Source organism: Penicillium psychrosexuale (assembly GCF_028828465.1).
Source record: "Penicillium psychrosexuale strain IBT 29551 chromosome Unknown utg000002l, whole genome shotgun sequence".
In the NCBI taxonomy this organism is placed as follows: Eukaryota; Fungi; Ascomycota; class Eurotiomycetes; order Eurotiales; family Aspergillaceae; genus Penicillium; species Penicillium psychrosexuale.
Window position 1 is genome coordinate 4,886,007 of NW_026643187.1, and position 13,225 is coordinate 4,899,231.

The 13,225-nt window shown below is 48.4% G+C and overlaps 6 protein-coding genes across 6 annotated transcripts; 4 read left to right on the forward strand and 2 right to left on the reverse strand.

Moving 5' to 3' along the window:
* Positions 1-1,148: 1,148 nt before the first annotated feature.
* N7518_002986 (putative C2H2 zinc finger domain protein) lies at positions 1,149-3,685 on the forward strand (the record flags this gene model as incomplete). Its single annotated transcript, XM_057183913.1, has 2 exons — positions 1,149-1,256; positions 1,307-3,685. 2 exons carry the CDS (start codon positions 1,149-1,151, stop codon positions 3,683-3,685), a joined length of 2,487 nt encoding a protein of 828 aa, XP_057045363.1.
* A 1,086-nt stretch (positions 3,686-4,771) lies between these two features.
* Positions 4,772-6,108, reverse strand: N7518_002987 (uncharacterized protein; the record flags this gene model as incomplete). The annotated part of the gene is made up of 4 exons (XM_057183914.1): positions 4,772-4,905; positions 4,968-5,584; positions 5,652-5,839; positions 5,920-6,108. The coding sequence occupies 4 exons, from the start codon at positions 6,106-6,108 to the stop codon at positions 4,772-4,774; spliced, it is 1,128 nt and encodes a 375-aa protein (XP_057045364.1).
* Positions 6,109-6,963: 855 nt separating this feature from the next.
* N7518_002988 (translocon subunit SSS1) lies at positions 6,964-7,363 on the forward strand (the record flags this gene model as incomplete). The annotated part of the gene is made up of 4 exons (XM_057183915.1): positions 6,964-7,048; positions 7,101-7,159; positions 7,224-7,251; positions 7,323-7,363. 4 exons carry the CDS (start codon positions 6,964-6,966, stop codon positions 7,361-7,363), a joined length of 213 nt encoding a protein of 70 aa, XP_057045365.1.
* A 617-nt stretch (positions 7,364-7,980) lies between these two features.
* On the reverse strand, positions 7,981-10,334 carry N7518_002989 (WD40 repeat domain-containing protein; the record flags this gene model as incomplete). Its single annotated transcript, XM_057183916.1, has 6 exons — positions 7,981-8,222; positions 8,277-9,042; positions 9,102-9,467; positions 9,541-9,920; positions 9,977-10,075; positions 10,139-10,334. The coding sequence occupies 6 exons, from the start codon at positions 10,332-10,334 to the stop codon at positions 7,981-7,983; spliced, it is 2,049 nt and encodes a 682-aa protein (XP_057045366.1).
* A 1,705-nt stretch (positions 10,335-12,039) lies between these two features.
* On the forward strand, positions 12,040-12,225 carry N7518_002990 (uncharacterized protein; the record flags this gene model as incomplete). Its single annotated transcript, XM_057183917.1, has 1 exon — positions 12,040-12,225. The coding sequence occupies one exon, from the start codon at positions 12,040-12,042 to the stop codon at positions 12,223-12,225; it is 186 nt and encodes a 61-aa protein (XP_057045367.1).
* A 313-nt stretch (positions 12,226-12,538) lies between these two features.
* Positions 12,539-13,213, forward strand: N7518_002991 (sorting nexin-3; the record flags this gene model as incomplete). The annotated part of the gene is made up of 3 exons (XM_057183918.1): positions 12,539-12,616; positions 12,801-13,122; positions 13,185-13,213. The coding sequence occupies 3 exons, from the start codon at positions 12,539-12,541 to the stop codon at positions 13,211-13,213; spliced, it is 429 nt and encodes a 142-aa protein (XP_057045368.1).
* Positions 13,214-13,225: the final 12 nt, after the last annotated feature.

Below are 13,225 nucleotides of genomic sequence, written 5' to 3' on the forward strand. Positions count from 1 at the left end.
ACTCCGTACCTTTTGAGCATTAGACTTTCCAACATACGGAGTAGAAAAACTCAACTCGCCCTGAGATTTCTCAACACGATCGACGTTAGTTTTCCGCCTGGCACTTCCGACAATGGTCAAGTCCGTGCGCCGTTGGATCCATACTGCATTGCTTCTATCTTGTGCGGAGTATATATGTCCGGAGTATGGCATGATACTTTGGATTCGGCGATGATTATCGGGTAGTTTCTGTTCGTATTAATTTCTCGAATATTATTTTCGGCCATCCTATTGCATTTCCCGCCTGCTTCGTCCAAGCTTCTCGGAGATCGAATTGATACGTCCAGAGACATTTCCAACCTTTTGTTTTGAACTCCAAGTAACCGATGGCGGTGGATTTCATATGGATTTCATACCCAACTGGTCAGCTATATCGGGTTAGATGTGCCTGTATGATTATTACTACTCCGTACAACAGTTCTACCGCATAGGTTTCTACATGTTTCCACACTGGCCTTTGTGTATTTTCATCACCAAAAAAACGGGTGTAGTGAGGGTTTTAATCATGTACAATATATTGATCTATACGATCTCCTTTTTTTCCTCAGTCCCAAAACCTCCTTCCCCCGCGAATGTCCGAACTACACCATAGGAAGAATCCAACGAGTTAGAACATAGGCCTAAGCGCCCACTGTTCTAAGGAGCCTTTGGACTGCATGACACCTGTCATTCGTTGCACTGATTTTATTTAGCTAATCAGTTGCATACCGAGGTGAGGCACTGCCTCACTGCTTGCTGAATCGCGATTTCAATCCATTTCGACCGGATAAACCCCCTGCTCGGTTGCCAACATCCCAGAAACGGTCCCTCGGTGGAAAGCCAGCGTCTCTTATTCGAAAATGTCTCCTTCCCAATTTGGCGTTAGGCTTTGATTTCTTTTCTTTTCAATCTCGTTCTACATCATTATTTAATTGATACTGGCTCTGGCACTGGTACCCGGGCACGAGCGGGCGTAGGCTAACCACTTCTACCTACTTAAGGTCTTCTTTTCTCGTCTCTTGCTCTTCTCGTCCCCCCTTCTCGTCGATGAAACCTACTCTTTTGACTCAGCTTCAAACACCATTTTCTCTGCTTAATATTATTCGCCTTCCCAAAGAGATCTATTCGCTATGAACTCCACTCTCAATAATGAGGAGGACGATGAGATGATACATTATCCTGGACCTTCTGGCTCCCTTGCCTCTTCGGAGGAGTTTACTGGTACAGATAATGATCTAGTGAGTTTTCATCCAGAGATCCTAGCTTCAGGGTCCTAATACTTGACTAGTATTATGGATATTATCCTTCAGGAGCCTACTCTTCTGCTGATGTGACGAGCTTCCCGAATACGGATGCCTTTCAGGACTCTGGATGGATCAACACCGAGCCTATTAGTCAAATTCCAGAACCTCCACAGCAATACGAAAATGATCTGGCGTACATCAACCCGGGATATCCCCTGGGGGATGATAATATCCCTCAAAGCCTAGAAGGTGATTTAGGAAGTTCAATTATCACTCAACGACCAGCTCATCCCTCGGGAAATCTTGATCGGACCACGATTGGAATACCAAATCCCACGCCGTTCTCTCTGCAACCTTTATCTGAACCACCTGCCGGCGTCATGGAACAGGTTAACAGCACCTGGAGAGCTCTCAGATCCAACCAGCGATGTAGTTCTGATCAAGTCTCTCAAAGCATGCAGAACCTCGAAACGATCAAAACCTTCTTTCAGTCAAAGCTCCCGGCACCTCCTGCTGCATCAACTGAGTACTCGTCGGAACAAGAAAAAGAAATGTATCGATGTTGGGTATGCGATCCTCAGACAGCTAGAGCAACCTTTCCAACTTTTGGTACCCTGAAGAGACATTTGGCTCAGCATAGTATACGCGACTGCGAGTGGTCCTGTACCGAGTGCTCCAAAGTCCTCCAGCGGCGGGATAGAATGCGTGATCATCTTATGCACATACACAAAAAATCCGATCTGCTCCCGGCTGAAGTGGAGGCAACTCGAATGAGACATCCATACCCAACTCACTGCCCCCTTTGCCCGGTTGAGACATCTTCTTGGCTTGTCTATTTTGATCACGTCAAGCGTCACTGTCTTATTTCCCCTGGTTCAAAGAAGTCCTCTACCAACGGCGGTCGGTCTCGTCGCGGCAACAATGGTGGCAGGAATGGCGGGAACGGTAATGGCAATGACCATGGCCATGGCTCTTCTTCAGCCGGGCCAAGCAATTCAAACGGAGGCTCGCAGCCTAAACAATCAAATATTAGGACTGTAATAATCCATCCGCACTCTGTTTCTGATAATCGGCTCAACAGCAGCCGTCGTCAAAGCGTCATTGATGCCATTGAACAAATTCCTAAGGGATCATCTCGCGAGTCCAGGGCTCACCTCCCCGGAGAAGCCAGTGCGACGCCCAATAACCCCCAACCCTCACAAACTCCCGGGTTGCCACGAACCGATCATTCGACCAAGCGCAAGCACCCGGACGAAAAGGAAGAGAATCTCCTTGATTCAAAGAAATGCAGATGGTGCGATCATCACATGGCAAAATGTCGACAGTGCCAACCTGACCTTTGCCACAAGTGTGGTGACGTGCCCCGGAGTGCTATTCAAATTGGGGCTTCCTCGACAACGCCTGTACAAGACCTCCCAGATACATCTTCTACCATCATCCACTTGGACGAACCTTACTTTAACCCTGGAGCATTGGCAAACTTTGGGCTACCTCAGACTATGCCCACCCAACTGTTTGACGATGATATACAGTTCTTGGACCCACGATCATTGGACATGACCAACACGTTCATGAACGATCTTTCCCGGAACAATCCGTTTATCAGGGTTGTAATGGATTCAGAAAGTCATCCATCTCTGAGTGATCTCAGCAACAAGGTCCAAAAGTCGCCTATTTTTGAAAGCGATACCACGTTACTTCGCAGCATTGGACTTGGCACATTGATTGACCCGTTCTTCGTCAGAAGACAGACCAAGCAACCAAAAGCGAAAGCATCAGGAGGTCCGAATCTAGGCTTATACAAATATCTTGTTCTCAAAAACACTCCTTCGCCCATTCTAAACCCTCTTCAGCTGGTGTCTCGTTGCAAATGCGCATGTGTGACCCCAACTGTCGACTATGAAGCCCACGAAAGCCTCCAATTATCGTCGAACAAGCGCATCGAGATGACACTAACAATGTCTTGGGCGCACAAATCGGGTCATCGCCTCCACACTCGAGTGCGACTCTTCGTGAGGCTCTTTACTATCCACGCATCTGCAGCAGCAAAGTCAGACACCCAGAAGCAGAGGACTCACTCTATCGCACCCGAAACTACCGACGAGGATGCTGAGTCTGATACCGATTCAGAGCAAGAGCTCACTCCCCCGTCGCCGTCCGGATCCGAGCTCACTCTACGCCTCTACCAGACCGAGGACGTGCAAAACTGGTCATTCAGCTTTGACGTCAAGTGGGCCTTGACGAAACTCGCCCAGTGGACCAGCGGCATAGATGCCGATACGTACCAGAAGCTCCTACTATCTGATCCTCGCTGTATACTGGACTTGATATCGAAGGATATTATGTATAAGATTTTTTGCTTGTTGATGGGTCACAATGGGCTCCTTCTGTTCTATACCTCATTCATACGCACGTCCTTATGATCATATGCTCTACGACTTGCCAAATATTTGGTACTCCTCCTGTCTTTCTTTTCTATCAATTCTCCGCGCTAGATATCCAGATCCTCCTGTGCAAGTCTGCATCCAACTTCCAGGAGATGCATAATGTCCTCATGTGTTTAATAGGGGGGGCATACTACTTACATGACTTTTCATGAATCACGAGATTGGACTTGAAATGAAATATGATTCATGCGCTGTAAAAGCCCTTCCCAGTCTCGGTTTCAGACATCTCCAACTATACCCTTTTTCAAGAAGCGGTCTGCGCCTTATCCAATGTAGCGTTAATTACCAGCTTTACTTGCACTGCCACCGTCAACTATCTGTACAATGTTGTGTAGTCTGCCTTGGGCAATGCATGAAAAGGACAAGCTCCCTGTATGAGCTAGGGTGTACCTTGCTTCTTTTTGATAGGAGATGTTTTGATCGCGTGTCTGATGCAGGGGTATTGCATTGCATAGCAGCGCATGTAGCTTGAGCACAGGTGCACTAGCTACTGCGGACATGTGAAAGGTCTTGTATATCGACCGTGTTTCAAGTGACGATTAGGTAACGTCAAAGGTCTTAGATATCGCGTTTCAACTGACGGTTAAGTAACGTGAAAGATCTTGGATACCGCGTCTCAAGTGACGGTTGAGTAACGTGAAAGTGACGTGAGAGTATTACATCTCACTCTGCGCGCACTGCCCGAGCTATGTAATTACATGGATGTACGAGTACACGCTGTCTAGAAGACGTACATGTGGAAAATGGAATAAAAAAAGATATCCTTTGCTAATACGCCGTTGAATTAAAGGGAGGAAAGCGAATGCCAAACAGATCCAGGACAAGTAAGATGATCTCGTGAAAACATCTTCAGTAGTTCGGCGTTTCTTCCATTCCCTTCTCCCGATTTCGTCATTCCAGCTGGACATAAAAAAGCAACCATGAAAAAAATTTGAAAAATCAATCCCTCAATCTGAAGAAACCTCACCACGCGCAAAGACCATCAGGTCTGTAGCAACAGGCTCTAGGGACACCACGAGGCCAAATGACGTGTGGTTCCCGAGCAACATGACGTTGGGGTTCTTAGTCTTGGCGGCTACGCTTCGCGCCGTGGGGATTCCAAGAACCTGCGTCGGCGCCACCAGCCTGGTTGTTGGGGTTAGGGTTGTAGTAGCCCTGATTGAATCCGGGGTTGGGGCCCTGGAAACCTTGTTGTCCTGGAGATTGTCAGTATTGAGGAACGGAAAGAACGATCAGTGTGTATGCCAGAATCACTTACCTTGCATTGGCATGTTGCCTCCCATGCCACCAGGCATGCCGCCGCCCATCATGGGGTTCATACCAGCCATCGGGTTCATGCCCATGCCACCCATGGGGGGAGCCATACCAGGCATACCCATCATCGGAGCACCGCCCATGTTTCCACCACGACCGCCACGCATACCAGCACCGCCGCGCATGCCACCCATCATGTTGCCGCGATTGTTAAATCCGTAGTTCTGCATGCCGCCCATCGGGGCGCCCTGGAAGCCACCCATCATGGGGTTGGGCGCGGCACCTTGGAATCCACCCATGGGATTGAAGTTGTTGCGGTTATTGAAGTTGTTGTTCATGTTACCGCCCATGCCGCGGTTGCCGAAGCCGCCTCGGCCGCCGCGGAATCCGCCAGTGTGGTTGTTCATGCCGTAGTTGGGGTTGCCATTAGGGTTGTGGACAGCACCACCGCCGCGACCGCCGGCATTGCGCATCGGGGTATCCTTGGGGAGGGTCTTGAAGGGATTCTGGTGAGGGCTGGTGTAGTGAACGGTGTACTTGCGCTTGGGGGTATTTTGTCTCTCAATGTTGTGCTTAGTTGCAGTAGCCGCCTGAGCCGTAGTGAACTCAACAAATGCTTGACTGTGAAAACGTTAGTATCAATGCTCGACATCGTATTTGTTCACAACCGAGTCTGTGATGTTCTTACCCCTTGCTCTTGCCGTTCACCTTGTGCTCGCTGAAGGTCACATCCTTCAGCTGGCCCTCAACTCCGACCTGATTCGACCAGCTTCGGACTTCGTCCTCAGTTGTCCACCAGGTCAATTCAGAAATCAGCAACGCAGTGGTAGCATCGGGATCCACGGATTGATCATCGTATTCCTTGCGCTTGATTCCCTGGGGGGAGCAGGCAGACCGTGGTTGAGTGCGGGCTGCTGAGGTGCTGGCTGAGCTCCATTGTTGTTCGCCGGGTTCACCTGCTGGGTCTGAGCGGGAGCAGGGGTCTCCTGCTTGACGGCGTTGGATGATCCGGCGCCGGACTCGGGCTGGTTCTCGGGAGCATCCAGAACAAGCTCGGAATCCTGCTTGAAATCTCCGGGCTCATTGGCATTGTAAGTGCCGTCGCCGTAGATGTCAATGTCGAAGTTATCGTCGTCGGTAGCCATTGCGAGCTAGATTAGTATCCTTCGGGGATTTGGATCTCGAAGAAATTATTGAAATTGCCTGAGTATCTGAGGTTCGATAGTACAGGCCCTTCTTCTTCTTGATCCTTTCCGCTTCTGAGCAAATCAAGAAAAGTGCATGTCTGCAGGCACAAGCCACCAATTAGCATTGAAAAAACATCACGAAAGAAAGCGCAAGTAGTGCAGGGGTATCACGATCCCGTATTAGCTCCCAACAGCCTGTTGGAAGTCTTCACAGGTAAAGCGACTGGAAATTTGGCCAAGCCCCCGAAGGGTAACATAGGAAGGACAGACATGAAAACAAAGAGGCCAGACAATACGTACAATCCGAAGCGAAGCGCTTCCGGTAGGCACAAGACTTGCGCGAGCTGCAGACGCGGTGTACAGAGAATGGGAATCAGGGTTGTTCCACGACTGTTGGATACAAAGTAATAAGAGGAAAAGGAGAAGAGAAGGATGCCACAGACAGGCAATGAATGTAGTGACGGACGGGGGAAGAGAACAGGATCCAAAGCAAAAGGAAGGGGAAGAAAACTCTTATAGGGGGGTATAAACGCGGGCGCCGAGAAAGGGATTTGGTCAATCACGACGTCGTGGGCTTTCTCAAGTTCACCAAAGATCTTAGGGCCGACAATGAGAGCAGCTGGGGCGATGGCGATGTAATCGCGCGCGGACGACGGGCCAGACCTTGGGAGCTGGAACAACTATTCTCCATTCTCCAGTCCCCCGGAGAGGCCAATTGGTCATTCCGGAGAAACCACCTGTTCTTCTTTTGTTGCGACTTCATTCTTCTTCAAGTTCTTTAATCTTTTTCAATAATCCTTCTTTTTCGCAATCATGTCTGAGACTTTGCAGGAGCTTGCCGATATCCCTAAGGACTTCATCCGGGAGGGTTCTCAATTCGTTCGCCGCTGCACCAAGCGTATGTCGATCGGTCATTTCGCGAGCTCCTGACACGCTGACATTTCCAATAGCCGATAAGCGTGAATTCATCAAGATCAGCCAGGCTGTTGGCATGGGTTTCCTTGTTATGGTATGTGCCATTGTGGCAACCCCTGGATCGCATCTTAAGGCGGAAGAACTGACATCGCCGATAGGGAGCCATTGGCTACTTCGTCAAGCTGAGTGCGTGTTAGATTGCGGATATCAGTCTGCATATTCATTGCATGTTTGTTGTATTAACCTGCTTGTTACAGTTCACATTCCCGTCAACCAAGTGCTGGTCGGTGGCGCTTAAGGGAGAGGCACTCCCAGGAGATGTTCAGATCCATTTGATAAGTTTGGGGAGATGGAAACAGTTGATAATGGGAAAAGCCTGCAGAGAGAAGAAAGGAAGAGCGATAAGAGGTGGTATCAGGCAAAATGCCCTTATGAATGACACCGCTCTATCAAATCGACTGGGCACTATGACCTACCACGTGGGACTCCCCAAACAACCCTGGACTACGAGCTTTTTCACACTGCAAAGCATTGCTCCTTTTACGTTTTGAATTCCCGTGGCGATCACCATCGGCCACTTGGCGCTTTTTTTTGGCGAGCGATAGGAGACAGAGTATGATCGCTATCTATGAGATACCACCATTTTTCACATCCTGTATCAATAGGGGTCCTTGTTTTACTTAATATACACCCTCGAGGCATTTATTCCCATCTACAATATCTTATACTAGGCTTTTGGACAGCCTGGGTCATATCTACAGTCGTGGACCAGATGACATGACGTATTGTATTCGTCAAAAGAAATGTGTCTACTCCTACTGAGTAGATATTGTGAGATATATTGAACACGAACACCCCCAGGGTGTGCACGAAAGCCAACTTTGAATGCTTTTGAACCAAAAAGACATCCTTCACCTACCATATCGTATCTTCAGCTTCCTCATCAGCCCATCGACGAACAGGTCGACTGCGCAATGGACGTCGGGGTCGAGCGTTTACTGCATTTTCGTGAAATCGGTTAAACTCAGGGATATATCGTAGTCTGTCATCATAACTCTTGCCAAGCGGTGGATCTCCCTCGTCTTTAGTAGCACCGGCGTTCCAGGAATGCACAGTACAAGTGCCAGTAGACAAGCCCCAGCCATTCCAAGAAGTTGCTGAACACAGCATTAGCAATGTCTACTAAAACGAACGTTCTGGGATATAGTTACCTGCTAGCATTGGCGCACTTGGGTGCCAGCTTGCATCGCGGACGCAAGTCCTCCACAGCATCTCCCCACTCATCTCATACGCTGTAGCATAGGCATCTGGATCACGCGGCCGCGAATTGAGTGTCGCTTGACCAACGTCAATGGTGCCGGCTAGTGTGGCATCCAAGTTGTACACATAAACCTTGCCATCCTCACTCCCACTGTAAACATAGCGTGAGTTTGTGCTTCCCTGTGGCGAGAAGTGGCAGCGGATCAAGGTTTTGAGGACTCGGTGGCCCCGATATGTAACAACAGAACAGTCATTCTTGGCATTTCTGCGGAACTGGTCTGGATATTGCTCGAATCGGTAATCGAAGCCAGTTGTGTAGTCGACAGGGTCGATGTTTTCGATATCGGCGGTGGTCATCATCTTCCGCAGATCCCAAAGCTTCATCGTTTGGTCTTTGCTGTTTGATAAGACGTATCGGCCGTCGCCTTTGCTGTCAACGTATGTTAGACCCTCGGTATGGCCCATAAAGGCACCGGCTTCACGCCCATCGCCCATTGACCGTCGGTCCCAAACCCGAATTGTCGTGTCATCTGATCCAGAATACAGGATATGCGGTGATGATGTGTCGCCGTAACACACAGCATTGACATGATGTTGATGCCGATCTCGGAGGTTTAGAACTGGCTGTCGTGTTTCCAGATCATAAACGATGACCGAGTCTTCTGATGTGCCAGCGACGACTTCACGTCCATCTCCGGAGAATCGAAGAGACCAGATCTATCAAAAATGCACTAGGTTAGCCATTGAAATGACAATTAAAGCATCACTTCACATACCCCGAAGTGTGAACTACCCCAACTCCGTCTACTCCTTCGGCCCGGTGGAGCAGAAAAGTCTAAAACAGTAGGATCTGAATCATCCTCTGGGTCTGTGCTGGCCATATATGCCTGACTTCGTATCGAACTGTAGACAAGGAAACGGTTGTCGGGGCTTAACGTCGCATCTGTGATAGTCCACTGGCCGAATGGATAATCGACGGTTTTGTAGTATTTCCAGTCGTAGGGGTTGGATGTGTCGTACATCCGAACCTTGAAGTCTTGTGCGCAGCAGAAAAAGAAATTGCCATCATCCGAGAACTGGCCTGAATAACTTCGTGTGTCATAGTGAATGATCATGTCCGCAATCGAACTTGGAATGAGGCCCTATTAGGCGTCAAACGTACGCGTTAGCCCCGCTGACTGTTTTATGATACATGTGCCGACTAAGTTGGCCTACCTGAGAAATAGACTGGTTGGCTCTTTTCTGGACTCCATCAGTATCAATGCCTAGTTCTCGCCACATTAGGCTTGTCGCGAGAGATTTCTTGCGCTGTCTGAGGCGGTCAACATAAAATTTATCAGTTCCGAAATGACCTTCGCTCATCAACTTCTTGCCCTCCGGGTTAGGAACCGGTGGCAGTTTAAGGGTTTCTGCGGATCGTCTGGCTCGGAGGCGATTTCGGAACATGGGCAGGAAATCGTCGTCGCCTACAAAATCATCTTCTTCATCTTCCATCTGGTCTTGCTCTTCTTCCATAGCGCTTGGCCAACCATTGGCTTGGAGGATATGTTGTAAGCCACTGGATGCAAGTAACTCGAATAATCGGGAAGCCGGTACTGTAATTTGTGAGAAATTGTACTAATACCCTTTGAGAATTTCCAGCGCAACGTACTACGAGTGCGCCCCTCATTCAGATTGCCTGTGTCCTCGCTCTCCGAATCGTCCGCTGTAAGTTCGATTTGGATGTTTTCGAGGTTGATGTGGTTATAGCCTATCACAAGGTAGCGGTTAGTGAATTTGTATAGTATTTTGAGGACGTATATTTCAGTCCTACCGCTTGCCCCCTCCGATCTCATTTGCTGATCATTGAGTGTGTCGTCCTCCCATGCGCCATCGTCCTGGGATGGCTCTAGCGCGGGGTGGTATTCGGGATCCAGCTCGTCGTCTTCCAGCCATTCGTGGGCAGGATGCCAGATCCCTTCTGAGCCCCTTGGAGATTCTCCCCCATTATCAGGTGTCCTTGAACTCATAGTTGTATGTATGCGGTAGTGATAGATGAGGAGATATGGTGCTTATCGATACATAGATGATAAGTCCCGACCTCGGTCACGGGCGCTGGCTTTGGGTTATGTCATTCACCTTAACTCCGAGGCTAAACGCCGATGACATCTTGCACTTCCTTTGTATCTCAGGACTTATACCTTCTGGATTGGTGTATAAATTTGCCTCTTGGTTTCACGCACTCCAGTCTGTGGCTTATTTTGAGAGCATAGTACTCAATTTGTCCTTTAAGAAACAAAATGGGCATATTATATGCAAAGAAGTAGAAGCCCATGGTGAATGCATCTCTAGCTTTGCATATGCGTGTTATACAGCTATCATATGTCAACGAAAGCACTATCCCGAACCCCTTATAATAATGCTGAAGGAGTTCAGATCTCTCCATTGCAGGATATTGAAGCTCCCTCTCGATATCTGAATACAAAAGAGACAAATACTCAAGAACTGGTACGTAACATTTTGTACATCTTCTCTATAGAGCTATAGCCGTATCATCAAGCAATTTAAAGTAGTCCTCTAAGCAAATATATGAAGGAATAACTTAATGCTAATACTAGCAATATTTACTTTGATAATGACACTAGTAAGGACATCCATGGAATCAATCAATTTTCTTTAAACCCTCATGCACTTCCAACTCACGTCCAACTAACTTCCAACTCACTACTAATTCACTCAAATTCACTTCTGAAGCTTATCTACTTCTAAACCGTAGTAGAGAACTAGAGCTGCCACTCAAGATGCGTCCTCTTAGCCTCGAAAAGAAGGCGATAAATGAAGTAGTCTGATGTTAAAAAAGTATGTTTTATATATCCTTTTGAGCAGTTGCCTGTCCTCTTTCCTACTCCCTCCTAGATAACACCACCCTATCACAGACAGTTGTTTTCGCCCTTCTATCCCCATCTCAGCCATCCCTGTTAGGGAGCACATACACCAACCATGTCAACCAGCAATGTGGATGGCAAGAAAAGACCAGCCCTTAAGGGGGATTCATTAAAAAAAGTCAATGACTAACCCGAATCCCAAGTGGACAAGAAATGGTAGGTCCATCTTGCATCTCCCTTCGTGAACATTCAACTAATCCGCTTATATTATAGAGTCCTACTCAGATTGAATACCACAGCACCTTCGATAACAAAGAAAATACCCTCGACTCCTGTTTAGAAAAAAAGGTCAGCGAGGCGCCGTCTCTACGCTATGATACCGAGCAGAAAGAAGCGTTGCGTGGATATCAGAAGCAATGCACTGGCATAATTTCTTTTTTGGATGTCTTTTTATTAAGTTTGAGTATACGAAGAAGTTAGGGTGAAGGCTACAGATTAATAGCGTGGAACAGCTTCATAGTAACAGACTAGGTGATCTCTAAATAGGTAAGCTGATTGAGAATTGTTGCCAGCAGTGGACATACGGAGTGTGTCGCTGTGTAAATAGTGTGTCCGTAGTCCTTCTTTTTGATGATTGCATTGAAGGCAAGTAATCCTTTACGCCCAAGACTTCAACACGATGTTAATTTCAACTCCCCTCGACGCCAATAGATCAGACAAATTAATTCAAATCCAACGCCCATATACTCCCGAACCCCGTGCTGGATGGAGGACTAGCAGCTGTGTTTTCGGTCATTGACGGACATCAAATACAGACAGCAACCTAGGTCTATATTCACAGGCTATAACTATGAGCGATTCTCAGCCGCCCGATGCCGAAAGCAAAGAATTCTGCGGTGGAGTCTCTTTCGCCATTGCCCCACCCAGCGAGAAATTCGTCGTAAGCCCCCAAGTACGAGAAAGTGGCTTGCGAGTATGGATCTCTGCGACTGTCGACTGGTTGCTGGCACACGCGTCATCAGCTGTCATCCGTTGAGAATATTAAACAAAAAAATCAGAATAAGCGCGGGCTGACACCCGGCGTATGTATACATGTGGCTGTCAAGAAGATAAGCTAAAAGGACGGATCAATTATTTCCCCGGTCTCCATTGATAGAGATGCTTCTCCAACTCCCGAGGCTCGGGTTCCTCAGGATCTGCTCTGTGGTATTCAGGTCCAAGGAACTAGAGTGAGACAAGCTGTCTAATTGAATAGTCCGCACTCGATTCCTCATCCAAGCATTCTCAATATAAAAGCCCGCTCGCCTTCCCCTCAAATTTTCCCTCCGCATCACCCCAACCCCACCACGATGCAGTCCGTCCCAGAATCGCGACAGCAGTCCTTCGAGGAGATCTACGGACCTCCCGAGAACTTCCTCGAGATAGAAGTGAGTTACTTAGCGCCTAATGCCCAATATCCACTCCCGAATCAATCACCTACCCCAATACCCCAGAGTCTCGTGCCCATATCTTCCCCTAATCAGCCCCCATACATCCCCACCCAAAACCCGCGTCATCAACCCCCATCGGGCACCAAGAACAAAAAACTCAGACTAACAACGACTGCAACAGGTCCGCAACCCCCAGACCCATGGCACATCCCGCAACATGTACACGTCGTACGAGATTGTGTGCCGGACCAACATCCCCGCCTTCAAATTGAAACACTCCGTCGTGCGCCGCCGATACTCTGATTTCGAGTATTTCCGCGATATCCTCGAGCGCGAGAGCACGCGTGTCACGATACCCCCACTGCCCGGGAAGGTTTTCACCAACCGGTTCAGCGACGACGTCATCGAGCATCGCCGCGAAGGTCTGCAGCGCTTCCTCCAGATCGTCGCCGGACACCCTCTTCTGCAGACGGGGAGTAAGGTGCTTGCTAGCTACATACAAGGTGGGTTTATTCTAGTCACTTGTGCGGATTATTGTTGAACGTCTGCTAATCTCATCTTGCAGATCCCAACTGGGACCGCAATGCGTGGTAGATGACTATTGCG